Source organism: Fundulus heteroclitus, chromosome 21 (genome assembly GCF_011125445.2).
Source record: "Fundulus heteroclitus isolate FHET01 chromosome 21, MU-UCD_Fhet_4.1, whole genome shotgun sequence".
In the NCBI taxonomy this organism is placed as follows: domain Eukaryota; kingdom Metazoa; phylum Chordata; class Actinopteri; order Cyprinodontiformes; family Fundulidae; genus Fundulus; species Fundulus heteroclitus.
In genome coordinates, this window is record NC_046381.1 from 15,435,365 (window position 1) to 15,455,371 (window position 20,007).

The 20,007-nt window shown below is 44.4% G+C and overlaps 2 protein-coding genes across 14 annotated transcripts in view; one reads left to right on the forward strand and one right to left on the reverse strand.

Annotated features, from left to right (window-relative positions):
- Window positions 1-5,460, forward strand: part of atp8a2 (ATPase phospholipid transporting 8A2) — an 87,285-nt gene extending 81,825 nt beyond the window's left edge. For 12 of the 13 annotated variants that reach the window (XM_036125527.1, XM_036125525.1, XM_036125526.1 and 9 more), the window contains 3 exons: window positions 21-125; window positions 3,126-3,217; window positions 5,129-5,460. In XM_036125527.1, the coding sequence (XP_035981420.1) occupies window positions 21-125; window positions 3,126-3,217; window positions 5,129-5,223 (292 nt within the window). In that variant the 3' untranslated portion in view covers window positions 5,224-5,460. Of the gene's footprint in view, window positions 1-20; window positions 126-580; window positions 612-3,125; window positions 3,218-5,128 lie in introns of all 13 variants that reach the window. The other variant, XR_004927484.1, reaches the window with a different exon arrangement.
- Window positions 5,461-9,061: 3,601 nt separating this feature from the next.
- LOC105921589 (protein shisa-2) lies at window positions 9,062-17,683 on the reverse strand. Its single transcript, XM_012857421.3, has 2 exons — window positions 17,134-17,683; window positions 9,062-10,947 (listed from the first exon to the last, which is right to left on the reverse strand). The coding sequence occupies exons 1-2, from the start codon at window positions 17,435-17,437 to the stop codon at window positions 10,388-10,390; spliced, it is 864 nt and encodes a 287-aa protein (XP_012712875.2). The 5' UTR covers window positions 17,438-17,683; the 3' UTR covers window positions 9,062-10,387.
- Window positions 17,684-20,007: the final 2,324 nt, after the last annotated feature.

The following is a 20,007-nucleotide window of genomic DNA, read 5'->3' on the forward strand; positions in this document are numbered from 1 at the left end:
AGATCATTTCTTCTCCTTAGCACACGCCGCACTTTGAGGAAGTCTCTGCTGGAGGAGGTGCAGGAGCTGGAGGCGCGGGCCGTCGACCCGGGAGCCGCGGTGCTCAGGGACTCCAGCGGCCGCAGGTGCAGTACATTAAAAAAAAAAAAACAGCATTTAGCGTCATCTCATCAACATTCAAATCATGTCTGGTTTTCTGCATTTAATTCAACCCTTTGTGTTGGACTGGGTTAGCTTTCCATCACTGTGGATTTATTTCCTGCAGTTTTTTTTTTTTACATAAGCAAGCTGTATACCTTTCACTCTTCATGGAAATAAATCAGTTAATATCCCGGCGTGGCGCCGTCCACAGGGCCGAATCCAAGGCTGAGGTCCCGTAAGACACAGAGCTGCTCCACAGAGGTAGCTTTAAGGTTTGCACTCAGTCCTCTGGCCTCACATGACCTGTCTTTCTCCTCGCACGCTGCCTTTTGAGTGACGCTCGCATGGTTTTCTCTCAGTTTATCTGAAAGGTCATGTTCATCTGTATTTCTTTAAAAGTTTCCATTCCTCTGGATTGTTTTTTTTTTTTTTTTTTTAGGTGGACCAATTTGACCTGCTGTACAGACCTGGTGTGTTTACTGTTTGGCTGTAGCTCCTCAGGCTGTGACTTAGTGGTCTTGTGTGTGTGTGTGTGTGTGTGTGTGTGTGTGTGTGTGTTTGTTGTAGAGTTGTGCTAGAATGAAATGGACCAGGTATTCAGCTATTCCCAAACCCACAACCAGTTTTTCCAAGTAGTTTTTCATTTAAATCATATTATTATACAAGCAAAAAAAACATAATTTTTTCACCTGTTTGGCTTCTAAACACACATTTTCAGATTGTGACTATTAAAATGAATGTAAAGTTACAAAAAGTGACATAAAATAATGAACTTCAAATGGTGTAAAAAGCCTTAAAATAAAAATCATGTTTTATCACGGCAAAGTTAACATTTCCGACACGATTTGGCCGCCCTGGAAAATAACGTGGCACCGATTGAACGCATGTTTGTTGTTTTGTGTGTTGTTTGGTTGTAGGCACCGAATTTGAATAAGAAAAGTTCTATCTCAAAAAGTTCATGACGCCAGGCTCTTCAGCGAGGTTTTAAAGGGTTTTTGGGGAGTGTGACAGATCCTCTGCCGTACTCAACAGAGGGTAGCTGGACTTTTCCCCCCGCATCCGTCACAACACATCTGAGGGGGTTTTGCCTAAAAGCTGAAACTTAGTCCCTTTTTTTCCTTCTACCTTATTTGGTAGGTGGAAAAATTACCTTGGGTCCTGGTCCAGCCTTGATCGTCTCTGTTCCAGTAGTTTTAATCTTAATTATTGTAGACGAGTATTTCCTCATAGCCATTTCCTTCCTTGTGGAGATCAACACACGTGTGCCTTAATGGATTCAGTAGGTTGTGATTACTAAATAAAAGTTCCCTGAAATATAAAAGTAAAGCAAAAGTCCTTGATTTTATGTTTGAATTAGTAGTGTTGCGACAGTAAGTGTGGCACATTTCTACTAGAGGGTGTTGTATGATGCGTTATCTAACTAAACAGAGAAACCAAGATGGTGGTTTGGTCCTCGCCAAATATCAGGAGTATCTGCTGAAACGATTCTGTCTGCGGCTCGTTCACTGAACTGGTTGGAAAAGCCCAAGACTCTCTTCGGGTTTCCGAAGGATGAGTGAGGGACCCAAATGTTGGGTCTCATCCTTCATCGAACCTGCTTTCCAGCTCAGAGTCATCACCAGATCCTCGCGTCTGCTCCACTTCAAAATCGGAGACAGAAAGGAAGGGAGGTCAGAGACGCAGTGGTGGGGGGGTGTAAAGCTGAAACGAGAGCACATCTGTGTTTCAGTGCTGCGTTTTCTCAGTCCAAGGGTTCAAAACGGAGCATATCCTTGGGCTGCTTTTGAACCGGCAGGTATGTTGGTGGTGGGGGCCTCACAGCTGCGGAAAGAACCCGTGTCTGTCCAGCTTCCATTTAGTCATTTATGATTCGGCTATGTCATCGATCTAACAGACGCTTCTATTTTTCCCGAGGCCAAAAGAAATCCTGGAGCGAGCTGAAGAGCTGTTTGTTTCTTCTCCTCGGCAGAAACTCAGAGCCGGGGGGGGGGGGGGGATGGACACCCAGCAGTTTTTCCTGGCCGCCGGGTCCAAATTGTTGCCCTTCGGCAAACTGGCCCGAGTTCATAAGTGGATCCCGCCGATCATCGTTGCTGCAGAATGCATCAGGTTCCAGTGGAAACCTCTGGGTTCTTAAACACCGGAGGGTATAAACGCAACTAAACAGCGCTGTCAGCGCCCTCAGCGTTTACGTCCTCTGCATGTACTTTTTATGGCTGGCATGACGGGGACGAGACGGGGGGGATTCATGATTGTGTGCGTCGGTGTGGAATATGTGGCTGGAGCTTAGTTATTTTTGGTCAGGGGAGGAGAGGAGCCGTGACGGCGTGTGGTCTTTAAACAGAGGGGCCACTCTTCGTCGTGGACAGGAGGAGTTATGAGGAGAGGAGCCAGGGGGGCGAAGAGGGGGGGGGGGGGGTTCATCTGTGGACGGCCTGTTTCCCTGTAGGCAGAAGTTGGATTACAGTTGGGCTCAATTAAATCTCCAAAACATTTAGTATTCAACCCTTCAGAGCCCAAACTCACTCAGGTAACATGTCCATCAGCGGGTTTTTCATTTAGACACGTCCGCTACCAGCTGTGATAGAAACCCACCGCTGTAGTTGGGTATTGTGCTGTTGTTGTTCTTTTTCACCATCCGTTCACTGCAAAAACAGAACTAAAAATAAGTAAAATTTTCGTTAAATGAGTGTATTTGTCCTTGATTTGAGCAGGTAAATAAGCTGGTCTGCCAATAGAATAAGATTTTTCCACTTAAAATTGGAACAATTCATCTACATCTTATTTCAAGTGCAGGATGTCTAATTTTAGGGGCAAAGATATTAATTCCATTGGCAGATAATCTTCTTTACTGGCTCAAATCAAGGACGAATAGACTAACTTTAAGAACATTTTACTAGTTTTTAGATCCGTTTTTTGCAGTGTTGTGTTGCTGTGCTCCGAAGCTGCAGACTAATTGCTCTTCCCGTTCTTCTGTGTTGCAGTCTAAACGAACGTGCCCATCTGCTGACAAGAGTATTTAGGAAAACGCCTTCAAGTGTTGGACGCTCCAACTCGGTGCAGCAGACGGTTTCACGTGAGTCTCCCTTCCATGCATGGATGGCCTCCCTAAAGTATTCACACCGTTTGAACTCTTGCAGCGTTTTGTCCGCCTGCAGCTGCCGGCCGCAGTGTGTGTTGTAGGGGTTTCTTGTGACAGACCAACACAACGGTGCACATTATATTGAGAAGGAGAAGGAGATGGTGGCAATATTTTTCTGACAAAATAATCTGACGTGTTCTGCTCCCCTGAGTCATTCCCGCAGCATAATGCTGCCACCACCATGGGGATGAAAACTTCTTCTACAACTATATCTGTCATGACAGAGTGACTGTTTTTGTATTTTTTTTTTATTTTTTACCATAGAGCAATAAATAAAATCTGAATCATCTAAAGCCTTTGCAGAGAAGCTACGGAAGAGGATTAGGACCATTCAAAAAATAAATATAAAAGTCTATTCAATTCTGACTTTAATCTCAGAATTCTGAGAAAAAAGTCAGAATTTCATAGACTTTTTCTTTTTGAATGGCCCTAATCCTCTTCCGTAAGCAGCTGCATTTATACTCAGGTTAAATTAAACACACTTATCAGATGACTTCTGGAGGTTAGATTTGAATAGAATTCAACTTTATTGTCATGGCACTGTCACGAGTACAAGCAACAAAATGTGGTTTGCATCTATCCAGAAGTGCTATACAGGATCTAAATAAACCAATAACCAGTAAAGGGTACTGGTTGCATGTGGTTTTATTCGTGGTAATCAGATTCAAAGGGGCTGAAAACAAATGTGCACTTCCCAGATTTTTATTTATATATATATATAAAAAAAGGAGAAATCCTGTTTTAACCTCCTTCAGGAGAGATGCTTATTTTTTGTGTTCATTTGAATATTTTAGTAATAATGTGACCAAATGTGAAAAAGGGGCGTTGTGTGTACGTCTTGACAGCTGGGCGAACCCGAATTAAATCAGTTATTCTGGCAAAAAAAAAAAAAAATATGTTGAAAAGAATGTTTCTAGCGTGTTGTGAAGAACTTAAATGTAACATAGCCTTTTAAATCAGTTTCACTGAACACATGGTGACCCAAGAGGACAAGTTTTCCAGTGTAGGGAGGCGAACATCAGGGCAACATCACCAGAGGATTTATTCCCCACTTTTCTGCTCCCTACACTGGAAATTTTGGACATTCTGGTCAAAGGTGTGTTACATTAACGCACAGCCTACTGTGTATATAGCTCTAGATTCTGTATATATATCCATTTCGTCTGCACCATCAACACCAAGTCAAATTCCTTGTAAGTGCAAACCTCATTTTACCTGACTCCGCCAGATAGATTTGCTCCGCATATCCATCTGGAAACCTTCCGTTGAAGTAATTTTGGGAAGGGGCGAAAATACTGGTTAGCTGATTGGCCTATGTTGGTGATAGACGGGCCAAATAAACCAATCAGATTTGTCGTCGCTCTGTTACGAGCGACGACGAAAACACAACCACAAGCCAAGCTACTCTTGCTGCTGCAGGTAAAGGCTCGTTAGCTCAGCAAAGAAATACTCTGTAATTCCGATAAAACTTGCTCGATAGCCACGCTAACGCTAGTTTCATCGGCTGAAGCCGCCATGTTCTTTAGACTGAACTGTTGCGCTTCCCGTTGCGTCACACCTCAACCCGCCTCAAAGCCAACGCTGATTGGACGTTCGTTTGGTGAACGGCTCCAAATTTTCTTTAATGGAGAGTAGCCAGACTGATCTGCGAGTGAAACCTTGAAAGCTCGCGAGATCAGGATGGTCTCACAAGGCTAAACCTCATTGGCAACAAACTTGTTTCTGATTCTGAAATGTTTAGATGTTCACATATAAAGAATTAGCATTTATAAGTGTTGTAAAAATGCTGAAATGAATTGCCTAAGCATTGGCGTGTTAAAAGCCTCTCTCCTGTTCTTCCTTCAGATGGCTACGCCTTCTCTCAGGAGGAGCACGGCGTGGTGTCCCAGTCCCAGGTAGTTCGGTCCTACGACACCACCCGCCAGCGCCCCAGCCTCTAGCCACCTCCACCCACCCCGATCGAGGCTTTGGCTCAACGTAGCATTCGCTGTCACAAGGACGGCGAGATGAACTTGAGAGCCACCCTCCGACGGCGACCGGCCTCTGCTGTGGCCTTACCAGGACAATGACGGGACCGTCATGGACGGGTGGGGAGGGGTCCGTGTCTGGTGTTTTCGGAGGACAGGATCGGATAAAGGGACCAGGCTAATTGCTCAGCAAACTCCTAAAAAAAATAAGAAGAAGCTGCACAGGCATGAGGAAAAACCATATCCCAGACATGCCAAGTCGATCCCAGAGACTGCTACTCGTACCTGTATACACCTCAGACCGGGATCTAAACACGCCTGTTCTCAGTTCGTCTGTGTCTGCCTGCGCATGTTTTGTCTGCGCACCGCGGCCATGTGCGCGTTGTGCATGTGTTGTCTACGTGTGCTCGCTTCCACGGTCACAAGCCCATCTCCAGTGCGGAGGGATCGGCACACCTGTCATCACGCGCCGACGGGTGTCAAAAAAAAATGATGGAGCGCGGGTTGAATTCCTCATAAAAGGGCAGAAGGGGGCTCTGCGCCGCAGCTACACACCCGGTTTTTGGCTCCATGGCAGCACCATGGCTTTACTGCCAAACACCACAAAGACGCAGCTGAGGCAGAACGCTCCACCGCCCGGCTGCAACCCCTCCTACCCCTCTGAGACCTTCTCTCGTTTATTTCTTCCTTGCTCCAATCTCTGCATTTCCCGCATTTCTGCAGCCGCCACGTTCCTTTTCCTCTCCACAGTTTTTTAGTTCTGCTTCCCCTCGCCTAACGCCCCTCAGCCGGTGTAGAAGCAGCACGCACGTTTTTAACACTTCCCCTTCCCTTTCTGTTGGGATACCTGCCCCTAACTCAACATTTTATGTTTATTTTTTTAAAGTGGTATTTCAGGTGTATACATTTGTATTTTTTTTTCCTTTTGATGTATGTTTTTTGTACTCATCAGTGGGGGGGGGGGATATTTTACTTGAACTTCTACTAACAGGCATCCAAAGCAGCGAAGGGATCGGGTCGAAGGACGCTCGCATGATTCACGTGTCTCTCTGCTCTGTCTGAATGTCCATTGTCTGTGTGCTCTGTGTTGAGGACGCTGCTTCAGGAATGCAAGACTGAAGGGTTGGTATGGGAGGGGGGGGGGGATGTCCATCCAAGTCCTAATCATTAAATCTAATCAATCCATGACCTGAGCAAACGTCTGTGTGTGTTTTCACTGCTGGTTGAAAGGTTTCTGAGTCCAGCTTTAGGTCCAGAGAAGCTTTAGAAGTTTGCTTGATGTTTCAGGCTGAGAACGTATACAGACCCCCTCTAGTAAACATTTATGAAGCCTTAATGTAAGAAAGCTTTTAATTTGAGGGCATTTATTCAGTCTGGGGCAATCGTGTTAAGAAACCATTTTTTAGCAAGATCACTGATGGTACGGTTATTGGTATCCCTAACAATCACCCTAAGATATTCAACTATTTATGCTGCATTCAACAAATCTAGTGCCTATAGAACAAGAAGAAAGCCATAAGAAATCAACTTTGGGGTTTGCCCCAAGCTACAGTATGTAGGGGACACAGTAGAACCCTGGAAGACGTTCCGGTTCGAGAAATCAAAAGGTATTCAATTATTTTCAGCGTACAATCCAAAAATTGTACATGCAGATGAATATGCCATTCTCAAGGTAAAGCATGGTGGTGGTAGGGTCATGCTAAGCCAATGCTTTTCTTCTGCAGGGGGCTAAATACAGAGCGATCCTGGAGAAAACCTGTTGTAGGCTTCAACAGCTTGGCACTGGGTCAACGGTTCAGCATCCAGTGGGATGGCGGCCCTATAAGCATACAGACGGAGCTGCAGTGGAATCGTTTGCATGATAACAATATGTGTCACAGTGGCCCAGTCAAAGTCTGGACATAAATTCAGTCGAGTCCGTGGCAACTTTGAACCAAGAAAAGGGCAAACATCCCAGTTTCTACATGCACTGCAGAAACGGAACATAACATAAGTTAAATGTTCCTAAAATGTGTGTATTTTTCCCTGATTTGAGCAGGTAAATAAGATGATCTGCCAATGGAACAAGATTTTTGCACTTAAAATAGGAACAACTCATCTCCATCATCTTATTTCAAGTCCAGTATGTCTAATTATCTTATATTAGGGGTCAAAATACTCATTCCATTGGCAAATAATCGTATTTACCTGCTCAAATCAAAGACAAATACACCAACTTTAAGAACATTTTACTTATTTTTAGATCCGTTTTTGCAGTGTGTGCAAAGCTGATGGCGTTATTTGTGGCTATAAATCCGGTTTTCATAATATTTGAAAGGCAAAATTATCACCTCAAGGGGTTTAATACATAGGTAAACTATCAAAATCTGTTGGTAAATAAATTTTCAAAAACCGCATCATTTTATTCCACTTTACAATTATCCACTACTGTGTTTTGGTCTATCACAAAATCCCAGTAGAAGATGCTGGAGATTGTTTTTGTGATTAAAAAGAAATGGGTATGTGCACTTTTGATCAGAATTTGCAGGAACTTCTAATTTGTAACCCTTTGTTTCCCTGGGGTATAAATGGGGGGGGGGACACGAATACCAGCCCTGTATTTATCTCGTCACCAATTATTACATCGCGATGGATCTTAGGAAAATGCTGTTGACTTCAGCAAAGATCTGAGGTCGCCAAGTCCCCACAACGACGATCGTTAAACATGTGAAGTTCAATAATCTGGGATTTTAACTGGAACCGTGGGCTTTGGTCAAATGAAACTGATGTTGAACTTTTTGGCAACGAGCGCTTTAAGTGGAAAGCCATGTCCTCGTGTTTAAGAACAATAGAGAAGCTGTGATGCCATTGGCCTGTTTCCAAATGCCTGTTGGGAATCTTATTAAAGTAACCGAAGTCTTTGAAATACCTGGATATTTTTTAAAGAAAAGAAAAAACACCCTTGTTGAGTCTTTGCAGACTGAACATGGGTATTCCAGCAGGACAGTCAATATAAGTGCTGTCCTTTTTGGCAAAAGTGGGCTCTGCATAGTATTAACAGCAGGGGTGGCAGTAAATACGGCCAGAATCAAAGTTCTCCCACGCTCCGTTTTAAAGCTCAGGAGAGTCCTCGCAGACAGATCATTAGGAGATCCCACCTTCCTGGATGTGGCCCGGCCAAAACCAACCGCAGCTGCTGCGAAGTGGAGAATCAATCTTTGGCACAAAGAAAGCCGTTCAGTCCTTTCGGTTTTCCTCCGGTGGCTCGTTCGGCTTTTTCTCTCGTTCCCTCAAAACCTTCCCGTTTGTTTCTGTGTGCTTTGAGGGATCAGTCTGCTAATTCTCGCCCCGGCTGCTGTGGGAAGAGGACTTGTCTGCGAATGTGTGCAAAGTACTTCTTTGTTCGATTGTTTTTACAGAGTTAAGGCGACCTGTTCTCCATGCAGGTGTTTTCTTGTCCTTTTTTTTGTCAATATCAGCCAAACAGTTGTCTTGGTTTCAACAAAGTGCTGCAACACAAACTCTCATCAGACCACGTTCTTGTTTTTAAAATGTTTATTTTTCAAATTCATATGAAAACGCACCATCGTCATCTCCCCCCCCTGCTTTAAATATTATTTCAGAGAGAACGACAACGGGTCCGCTCCTTGTCTCACACGAGCTGCCCGCTGAAAGGCACGATGTGCTCGGATTGCAGAGGAGGTCCACGAACGCGCCTTCGCTCGGTGTAGCGGCACGTTCAGCTGCTCGACGTTGCACAGAATGGCTGGAAATTAAGCACGTTTTGTTTGCTTTTCCTAATTCGCAGCCAGTTACTGCCACTTCCGTGCCCTTTTTTTTTTTTTTTTTTTCCCCACCTGGAAAACTGTGACTCAGACCTGGCCTGGAGCTACTCCTGCTGCTGCAACTTCACTGAACCGTGCAGCGTTTCTCACATCTTTCACCGTTGCCGCTGCCTACTCCAGCCAAATAAAATGGGAAAACGAGATTCTCTGGCCGGATGAAAGCAGTGCAGTCCCCCACAAAGTCAACTATTTTTATCTGGTGTTGGTGCAGCCCCCTTTCTAATGCCTCCCTGGGCAACTGCCCATGTGGCTCATATAAAAAAGTTACCACTGCTTTGCACGGGAAATAATTGGTGAGTTAGGCTTTTAGATTCCTCGCTGTGCATTTGCACTCTTGCTCATGCCACAGGTACACTTCCAGGGAACATTAACCACCAGATTTGTGTGACTCCTGCCCTATTTGGGGGTCTGTGAGTGGGTTTCTGCTCTGGGCTGTTTTTTTTTTCTTTCTTTCTGGGTGGTTGGTGAAAGGGATGGCGGGGGTTTAAGTTAGGTGGAGCGTCACAGTCTGCGTCCCGTGTTCACTTCATTAGATTTTAAATGGTCTGCTGGGAGATTGCAACAGCCTCCCAGCACATCACACCACCACCTGCATTTCCCATTACACCCAAGTCCACTCACAGTTACTCACACAAGACCACATCCGTCCACGCTTCGCGCTCACACTGAACGTCTATCCACATCCTTTCTCTCCTCACGCTTTCAGCACAAACAAACTAAGCCGTGTTGTATAAACCCAGTCGAGGATATTCACAGCCGCAGATGTGCAACGGTCCCTAAGCAATGCCTGTGGTCTTGTTCTTCTTTTCTTTTTTTTTCTTTTTTTTTTCTGCTCAAAGATCCATTTTTCATACTATAAATCAAACGGTCGTCACTCATTCCTGCACATATGAGCCAGCAAATCTCTTTCCGCACTTTTGCATACGAGTCCCTGCGCACGAAAACACATGGTGGGGACGATCTGAGCTGCATTGAAACGTGCATTAGTGTCCACCTGGCCTGTGGTAAACCCTAAAACATTCAGTTTGCAGAGAATTGCTCATGGATCCATAAACCCCCCATCGTGGGTTTAGCTTAGCTCAGTGACACTTTGCCAAGAGATCATATGAAACGCCACACACACACACACACACACACACACACACACACACACAACAGCAGGGCAGGTCCAGACGGGGAACAGCTTTGAAAGTCCTTCATGTGAGTGGGACTCCTTGTATTTTTTCTTTTCTTTTCTTTTCTCCACTTTGTAAGGGATCCCAAACGTCCCTGCTTCAGTAAGGTGCAGAGTGGTCTGTAGGCCCGCTCCCTCGTCACACTGTCACTGGAGGGCATTTATTGTCACTGGTGGCGCTGGACCCCGCTGTGGGAGGAGGACAGGGGGACTGGAGGGGCCTGTACCCCCCCTGGCTGTGGTCTAAAAAGGCAGGGGACACGGGGTGGGCGTAGCCGATGTACTGCGGGTGCATGAACTGCGACTGGTGGGACATGATCTGGGTGGCCTGCTGGCAGTTGAGGACCGAGAAGTTGGTGGGCATGTTGACGAAGACGCTGGCGTCGGGGGGCAGGCAGCAGGAGGCCTGGGCCCGCATCAGCGGCGCGGGGCCGGGGCGGGCCCCGGCGGGCGGAGCCGACGAGCTGGACGAGGTGGCCGTGCTGGACTGCAGGGACGACGAGCCCCTGGAGCTGCTCGCCATCATGGGGATGGTTTCCAGGAGGCGCCCGCCGGCGGCGCCGCTTCCCGCGGCGCCGGCCGAGGAGAGCTCCTGCTTGGGCCGGAGGCAGCGGCAGCAGCACACAGCGACCACGGAGCCCACCAGGATGAAGGCCACGAACACAGATCCCACGATGAGGAAGGGCACATAGATTGGCACTGAAAGAAGAGGACACAGGCTTACTGGACAGTTTCAGCTGCAAGACAATGACTTCTGGCTTTAAAGAAATGTTTTTATTGACGTCTCTCCACAAGAACTACAGCGCCTTGTAAAACTAAACATGTCCCCAGAGTTTTTTTCACTGAGCTATATAATACACTGGAGTGCTAATCGCCGCTGTTAGAACGAGTCGCTTTGAAGCCACCAGCCGCCATATTGGTACTCCCTATTTTCCCCCAATAACTAGGGAATATGTGCGCTACAGCATCGAATAACGAGGATTTTCTCATGTTCAGGGGGGGCTTAAAACTTTTAAAATGTCAAATGCCATATACTTTTATGTTATGTTCTAAAACTATCAAGTACTGAGAAAGTCATGTGCTGAAATATTTTGCATTTTATTCATTTAAATATATATATATATAACATTTATAAATATATAAATAACAATATACAAAAACATATATTTACATATATGTATACATATATATACATATATACATATACACACATTTATATATACATATATGTATATTTAATATGAATAACATGTAAAATATTTCAGCACCTAATTTCCTAGTAGTTGATAGTGTTAGTACATCCACTGACTGTAGAATTACCTGTGAAATGTTTTCACTCAGCCAAAACTGCTTGTTGTTGCAACCAAATCCTATGGGATTCTGTGAGAGTAGGGAGTAGCAAGATGGCGGCCAGTGACTTCAGTTTTTCGGCAAAATCAGCACTCCAGTGTATTATATAGCTCAGTGTTTTTTTTTATACATTGTGATGCTGTGGCCACAGACTTCAGGCAATTTAACGTGACGCACCAACACAAAGTAGCACAAAATCAAGAAGTAGAAGCACAAGGTTGTCAACTATTTGTTCTATAAAGTAAAATGAGGAAAGTGTGGCGTATACTTGTAGATACTTTGGAAAAGCATCTTGCTACTGGGTATGCCTCCACCAGCTTTGCACATCTACAGACTAATACTCCCCTTTTTTTTCCCCAAAGCAACTACATTTCTGGACCTCGGTCTGCACTTAGATGGGATCGTTCCAAATTATTAATACCCAAAAAACACGACTAATCAAACACGCGTAGGTTGTAACACAACGAAAATAATAAAAGGGTTTTGCACGACGCCGTGTGAGCGTATAAGACGACAGACTGAACAGGGCAAGTGTTGGTGGATTTAAAAGAATGAGAGGTATTGGGGTCTGCAGGGAGTCTCAGGCTCTCATTAGCAGTTATTAACTTTGTTTTGATCTGTTTTAATCCTCCACACCCTGCTGTGTGTCCTCCTTCGCCCCAGTGTGTGTGTGTGTGTGTGTGTGTGTGTGTGTGTGTGTGTGTGTGTGTGTGTGTGTGTGTGTGTGTTGAGCTGGGTAACATTCTTAAACCCAGCTGCCAGTGGATATTTGTGACCCTTCTTTTTTCCCCAGCTATTTATGACTGAGCTTATGAAAATAAGTTACTGTAGTTGAACTGTAGCACTTGGCATCAGTTTAAAGAAAGGCTTTAAAGTGGACTGATTTAATGGTGCAAAGAGAAGTTATTCCAGCCTGTAAATCAGAGGAATAAGCCGGTTCCTTCTCGCTGACCTCTCTGGTTTTTCCTTTTTTTTTTTTTTTTTTTTTTTAAAAAGCAGCAAATCATGCTCGCAGCTCCGCCAATCAGAGCCTGCTGTTGAACATGTAAAGTCTCGACAGTTTTACGTGCGGCAAACCTCAGTTTCAGAGTGTTAATTTGTTAGGAGAGTAGGAGGCGCTCCAGGAACAACTTTGGAACATGATCACTGAGAGTGTTCCAGTTTTTTTTTTTTTTTTAGTTTTTAGTTTTTTTGCCAAGTGGGAAAAGTGCAGGGAGAGTGAATTTCACCCAGACGGCATATGACATGATGTCACTTATGAGGTGTTTCCTGCACCCATTCATTCCCTCCAAACACAATAACGTCCATGTGACATTTAAAGTGATTAATTTAGCCTTACGGTTCCCACAGGGTGTAGCTGGATGCTGTTAGGAGATGTAACTGTAGGCCAGAGAGGGCAAGGTGGCAGCCTGCTCTGGTTTCCTCTATTTCTCCGGGCTCTTTTGAAATGCAACCGCACGGCTTTTTGAGAATGCTCATCAAAAGTCGCGGGGTATTATAAGGATTACAGCATGAGACTTTTTCAGGGGGGGTGGAGCAGGACCTTGGCCCGTTTCTGTTTAGTGGTGTCAGAACACCTTGACTCTTCTTTCTCTGCTAGGATGCAGCTTCAGTTTCAACATCTCCGCCTCCACTCCGCTTATCTCTGCGCCTCCCCCCTCTTTTTTTTCCCTGACTTTATCCCTTTATTTGTTGCAGAGCTCTTTTCCAAAACCACATGCTAAATCAAGAGTGGAGAGGGGCAAAAAAATGTTTAACTTCAAGTTTCACCTGCACGATCACAAAGGAAATACGATCTGTTACTTTAGTGAGAAGTTCAGATGAAACCAGCTCAAGCCAACTCGCTATTTTACTAGACTTACAATATCCTGCCATTATCACAAATTTGTTGTTATACCTCTTGGACTTTTTCATCTTTTGTCAATTCACAGCTAAATGTTTTACCAGGATTTGACCATTTCTAGCAAACAATGATTGGGAGGTTTGGCCAGAGGTTTGTAGCACACAAACAGCATCATGAGGACCAAGAAACGCGGCAGACTGGTCGGTCTCAGAGCATCGTTCAGTCCGTCATCCAGAAATGGAAAGAGAGTGGCGCAACTTCCAACCTACCAAGACACGAACTTCTACCTTAACCGACAAGGCAAAGATAAGCAGAAGCAGCCAAGAGACCCAGGGTAACTCTGGAGGAGGTGCACAGATCCACAGCTCGGGTGGGAGATGTAAATGTGGTCTTTGTGGAAGAGTGGCCATGAGAAATCCCCAGAGAAGCCTTTAGGTTAAAGCCACAGAGGAATGAGGTGCCGTCTGGTTAGTCGAGACCAAAACAGAAGCTCTCCGTCTCCATGCAAGATGCTGTGGGACAAAAAAAAAAAAAAAGCGAACCCTGCGGATCACCCTGAACACACCATCCCCGTGGCTGAAAGACGGTGTTGGCAGCTGGAAGCTGGTCGGATGGTTGGAGTTAAATCAGAAGGTGCAGAAGATTTGGTTCACCTGCCAGCAGGACGACCCTAACGCCTGACACGCTTCTCAGATTTTTATTTATAAAAAACAAAATAACGTTAGGAAACCGTGTGTTATTCCCCTTCCATTTGACAAGTTCGCACCCCGCAGTGTTGGCCTGTCACATAAAATCCTAATCAAACACATTAAAGCCTGTGGTTGCAACGTGACCAATGGTAGAGAGTCCAATGGGCACGAACAACTTTGAGTTTTCCTCAGTTTGAAACTAAAACATCACCCCGTCCATCTGGGAGGCTGGAGGATTGATGGACTGGAGAAGAACAAAGAGGCTAAAAGCTTTGACAAAAAAAACCCCAAAAAAACAAAAAAAAACAGACATTTGTTTGACTGATTCCAGCTTTTTGATTCAAGTGGATCACTTTCCGTCTGCGGTTATGGAAAATATTTTTGGGATTTTTGGATTTTAAATGCTAAATGGGCTGTTTTAGGGAAGCGGCCTCAAGAAACTCAAATCCTCCGACTCCTTCCTTCATGCCTTGAGCGAGAGAAAAAGCACGTATCCGCTCTGTGCACATGGCGGTCGAAGCTCTCCCATTGTTTCCTGTCACTCGTCCACACCTGTTGCTTGCAGCTGAGCTGTGGCGGCCCCGCTGCAGTTACCAGCCCCCCCCCCCCCCCCCCATCCTCGCTTTAAGCTCTTGTTTGGGGCAGAGTCTGTTTGAGGCTGGCCGGCCAGCCTCTGTCTCCTCGGGGGCCGTCCCACGGGGATTCTCTTGTTCCTAAATACCACATGTTCCCTCATGTCTAGCACATTAATAATTTCCTGCCACTGTATCATTCGGGGGATGATGAATAGCCTACAAGCAATTGAAAAATGCCCAAAATGTACAAAGTGAACAAGGTTTCCTGTTTTTTTTTAAACCATTTTTTCTGCACTTGGTGAGAAACAACCACTTTGAGGTAGTTTTGGCAGGAGGCCACAGACTGGAATGTATATTCTTCTTCCTCCACGGATAAGGTATGATAGCTGCAAATGACAGGTTACGCTGTAGCTGGAAGACCACGAAAAAAAAAAACAAGGAATAAGCCTCTCCTGTTTAATATTCGCTTTCTTCTTGAGGTCTTGTTGTTGTTTTCTTTTTTTTAAAGAATAAAAGTTCAGAGACTTCATGGAAGATTAACTCATGGGAATGCAGCCAATGACGAAGGAGTTTGTTTTGTCAACAGATCAGCAACATGAGCTGAAAAATACAGCTTTAGCCGTTGTTTTAGGTAATTAAGCATCTCTGAATGCCAGGAGATTGGTTCAGTGTGAATCTCCTAAAGCCCAGAGACACCAGAGAGGCTGTGGCAGTAGGTGGGAGCTGCTGGGCTGCTGAACAGCAAAAGAACATGACTTGAATTTTTTATTTTTTTTTCTCTCTTCCACTATGAACGTTGCTGTCAGCGCCCTCGTCGAGCCTCTCTCCAGGATCCGGTCAAGTCCAAATTTGATCCCCGTGGGGACAGCGTGATTCGAGCCCGGCCCGATACTTCTGCACTGTTACAGAACAAACACAGCTATTTATAAAGTGCAGTGGCACGGCACAATTTGCCATTTGTGAGGCCTGTTAACTTGTTTTTGGAGGAGCCTGCTGTCTCCTGTGCAGCTGTCGCCACAGATGAGTCCTTTCTCCAGAAAGGCATGACCGTGTTAATGGAGGGGAAAACCGGACCTTCACACGTTTCCCATTTGAAGATCAAGCCCAAAGCACCCTGAGCAGAGGCCTTTATGATGCCGTCAGGCCAACAAAATCCCCCCCAAAAAATCAACTGAGGCGCAGAATTTTTAGATGATCTTAATCTTAACTTTTGGCCTTATGGCTTTCTGCCCAGGGGGCCACAGCACAGCAGGGGGGGCAAGAGGCAAAGAAAAAAATATCTGTTGGTCGAATGGATAGCTAAATGTACCACATTCTAGTAAATCCATAATTTACCAAATAAATGTTCTTTAAGTGATTGTTTACATAGAATAATAAAAATATATAATATATTCATAAATCATAAAGAAAAAAATAACGTTTTAAAAAAATGTGGGTTTATAGTGTTTACAAATCTTTGAATGTAATGTGTTTTACGTTGAAACACAAATAGACACTTGTTTCCTTAATGTAGGGATTGAGCTTTTTAATTGTTGCATATAAGTATTAAGTTAATTATTTGTTTTTCCCCATTTTTCCAGTTCTTAGTTTTTCTAATGAGATTCATAAGCAAAAGATTTAGTTGTTTTCTTTGATTTTGTTTTATTTTGTAAAGAATGGGCCTCGCTGGTAAATGGGTCTGTGCTTTGTTGGTGTCTGGGAAATCAGAGGAAAGGGCTCCATTCCTGCAATAACTGCCACTGGCTCACTTTACAGCGAAGCAGTGTAGAAGACATACAGCCTCCTCTGATAACCCTGATAATCATGATTCTTTTGAGAAAATCCCATAACTATAAAAGGTTCAAAGTCATCCTACCATTTTAAAACAAAACAGTAAATTAACCTTTTCATTCGGCTTCCTTTAGTTAGTTTTAAGTACATATAAGAAAAGGTAATTTTGCTTGTTATGAATCAAAAATGTTCAGTATGTTGAAGGATGTAATAAAATAAGTTGTGGAATGTGGCTGTTTTTGACACGGCAGAAAGGCTTTCTGCTCTGGGCGGCATGTTCAATGGGGCATGCTGTCAAGGTATTTGCTCTATAAGACAATATTACAGCACACTAAGCAGCTAACATTACTGATGTTGATATCTGCTGTACAGAGTTTGATTTTGTACTAAGGGCTATTCACTGTTTTTTTTCTGTTTCGTTCTTTATCTGGGTTTTTCACATGGAATTTAACCAAACCAAAGATTGCTGGGCCATTTTTATGCTTTGACTGTATTAGGGCAGTCTAACATTGAGGTAAATATGCAACACGCATATTCAGGGAGGTCAAACTTGAACTTGTAAAGTGTTTTAAATATTTTTATTATTATTATTATCATTGGGATAATTGTAAGACCCCACCGGGCCACCATTCGTACAAGACTGGTCCTGCTTTCCTACCTGCATGGGAGTCCTTGTCCTCTTTGCTCCCCGTTCCCGGTACCTCTGCCTGCCTGTCGTTCTCGCAGCTGCCCTGATCCAGCCGCGCGTCCGTGCTGGCGCAGCAGTAGCGCAGCTCGCACTTCCCGCAGCAGATGATCGCGTCCTCCCCGTCGATCTTCTCCGGACACTGGAACCCGTCTTTCCAGGCGCCCTGTGAGTCTCGCCAGCCGTGACAGTATTCCCCGCCGGCCTTTACATCTATAACGATCAAAAGTAGAGCCATAACCACGGGGGCGGACATCGGGAAACCTCCTTCCCGCATTGTCAGCCGCACGCTGGTGCGTTTGGATGCACGGAGGGGCGCCTTTTTGAGTATCCTTCGTCAAAGCTGGTGCAGCGGGTGAGGATGACTTAGGTCAGTGAGGCAAAAGGACCTGAGAGGATGAAGGAAGAGAGCTGAGGAGCAATCGCAAGTTGTCATTTGCTGAGAAATTCCCGTGCGTAAAGCAGATCCAACGTCTCCAAAAGTAGGTTCCAAACTGTAGCATGTGGCGCCTTAAACGGTAAATCAAAACGAAAGTCAAACTAATATGCCAGCCTGTGGTGAATCTAATATGTATAAACGATTAATGGATTTCCCCAAATGGCACCGCAGTCCGGCTGTTCGCGTCTTCTCCCCACTCTTCAGATGACTTGCCTTAGGAATGCAAGGGAACCAACACATGAACCCCGATCCGTGGGCGCACAGCTGCTGTCCCAGCCAGTCCCGTGCCTAAAGATACAGTTGCCAACTTCTCTGGCCTGCTGTGCATTGTTTAAAGTCAGTGGTCGGTCGGCCAAAAGCGTACGCATGTGTGTCTGTGTACGTGCGTATCTCTCTGCCGGCTGACTGAACTGCGCTGGGCAGAGTCTCTCTCTCCCAGTCTGCCTCGGACTGAGAGGGGCGTAAGAGAAGACAGATGCAAATGAAACACCTCACGGACTCCGTGAATGAACAGCATCAAGCTAAAAACTGCTCCATTCTACTTCCTGTTGAAGACCTTCAAATAGGGGCGCTACTCAATTAGTCGAAGCCATTGAAAAACCAAACCGTGTTAACGGAAAGTTTAGTGGAAGGAAAATTTAGTAGAAAACAGCAGGCGAGAGGATGTTGAAGGGAACCACTCAGCACACCCACATCTCCATGCAATGCTGGATTGATGCAGTAACTTATGCAAGAAGACCCCGAACCTAGTAATCAGTGCATGCTGTACAGACTATGGTAAAACCTTTCAGTACACAAACATGTGTCTTATAGTCTTTAACAATGGCGCTATGTAATACTCTAACCTTTTTGAACAACGGAAATTGGGGTTTCCATTTGAATATATTGTTATTTATTCCGTTGCATCTGTAAATTAAACTGTGAGGTTCTAGACGGCAAGTCTGCTGGGTCTGGTTACCTTGCAGTGCCGGGGTATATTTGCTTTAAAAGAACAATTAAGAACAATAAGATATTTCTCCTGTTGCAAAACTGACTTAGTTGAATCAATGGCATGAGTATATGAGGTGAACCAGTGCAACGACAGCACCAGCCCAAAAAAAAAAAAAAACACAAAACAGACCTATATAATAAAATTACCAACTATCTTCATTATAATAGCGAGAGACAGGGAACTAAATAGCATCCCAGGAGATACCAGTGGCAAACGTAAAACTGGAGCTATACGTAATACTGACACCTTGTGGCTCAAATCGGTACAACAGCTTGTCAATCACAACAATCTGTTGTAATTAGACGTTTTTAAATTATGCGTTTTCGCACTGATTTTTTTTACTTACATAGGATAGTTATATGATGTTGTATCCTGTTGTATTTCTGGTCCGCTTCTCATACCGGCTTCCATGTTAGCAAGCTGCTACTCTTTTGCCAAGATAAAATACCAAATGCTGTACCTGGGAATTCGCATATGATTGGCTCAGAAACCAGGAAGTAAACACAGGCTACACGCTGAACTGAAGTAGTTCCGGACTGTACCTCTAGGTTTGAAAGGAGAAAAAACCTTAGACATTGTTGATGGAGAGGACCGATTGTTTATATGGAATGTTACTTCCATCCCAGGTGACAAACGAGAATGATTTAGGTTAATTTTACAGTAAATATCTTGCTTATAGCGCCTTTAAATGCTCCCCGTGTGCACGGGTGATGGATCTTATTGTGGAATATCAGAGTAGAAGGGGCTGAATACGAATGAGAGATTTTATATTGTAAAAACAAAAAAAGGAATTTTCTTTCACATTCCAGTTTTACACTTTCGTATTACTCCTCGGTGTCACCAGATCGCAAAAGAACAGTTGAATGCTGTGGTTGTAAAAGAGAGAACATTTAAAATGTTTTTAAAATGACCAAGCCTCTGTAATAAAGAGAAGTACTCAGGTTATTTATTTAACGGTTTGCTTTACACTGAAACGAACGTCAGAACACAAACACACAAGGTGGATCTGTGCAGCAATATCGCCACCTGGTGGTGTTGCCCTGCACTCACATCTTTGCAAACAGGAACAATGGAGGCTGAGGTTGCTTGTACACTTTTAAAACATTTGTCTATATCTTGATGCTCTTTTAAGACATATTATTAAGAACTAAGATGCATACTCTAATATTTGAATGCTTGTTTTGTTTTTCCACCATGAACCATGGTGACTACATGCCATATGCTGAACTCTAGCTTCTTCAGTCTTTGAGTTAAAGAAAGTGATCCACACACAAACAATGGAAATACCTAACAGGGAATCTGTGCTCTATGATAGTTTGTAATAAATTGTTTCATTTTTTAGCTGTTGCAACTTACAACCACCATGATTTCCACCCCTTGAACTTTTCCAAATGTTGTCACATTACAACCGTAAACT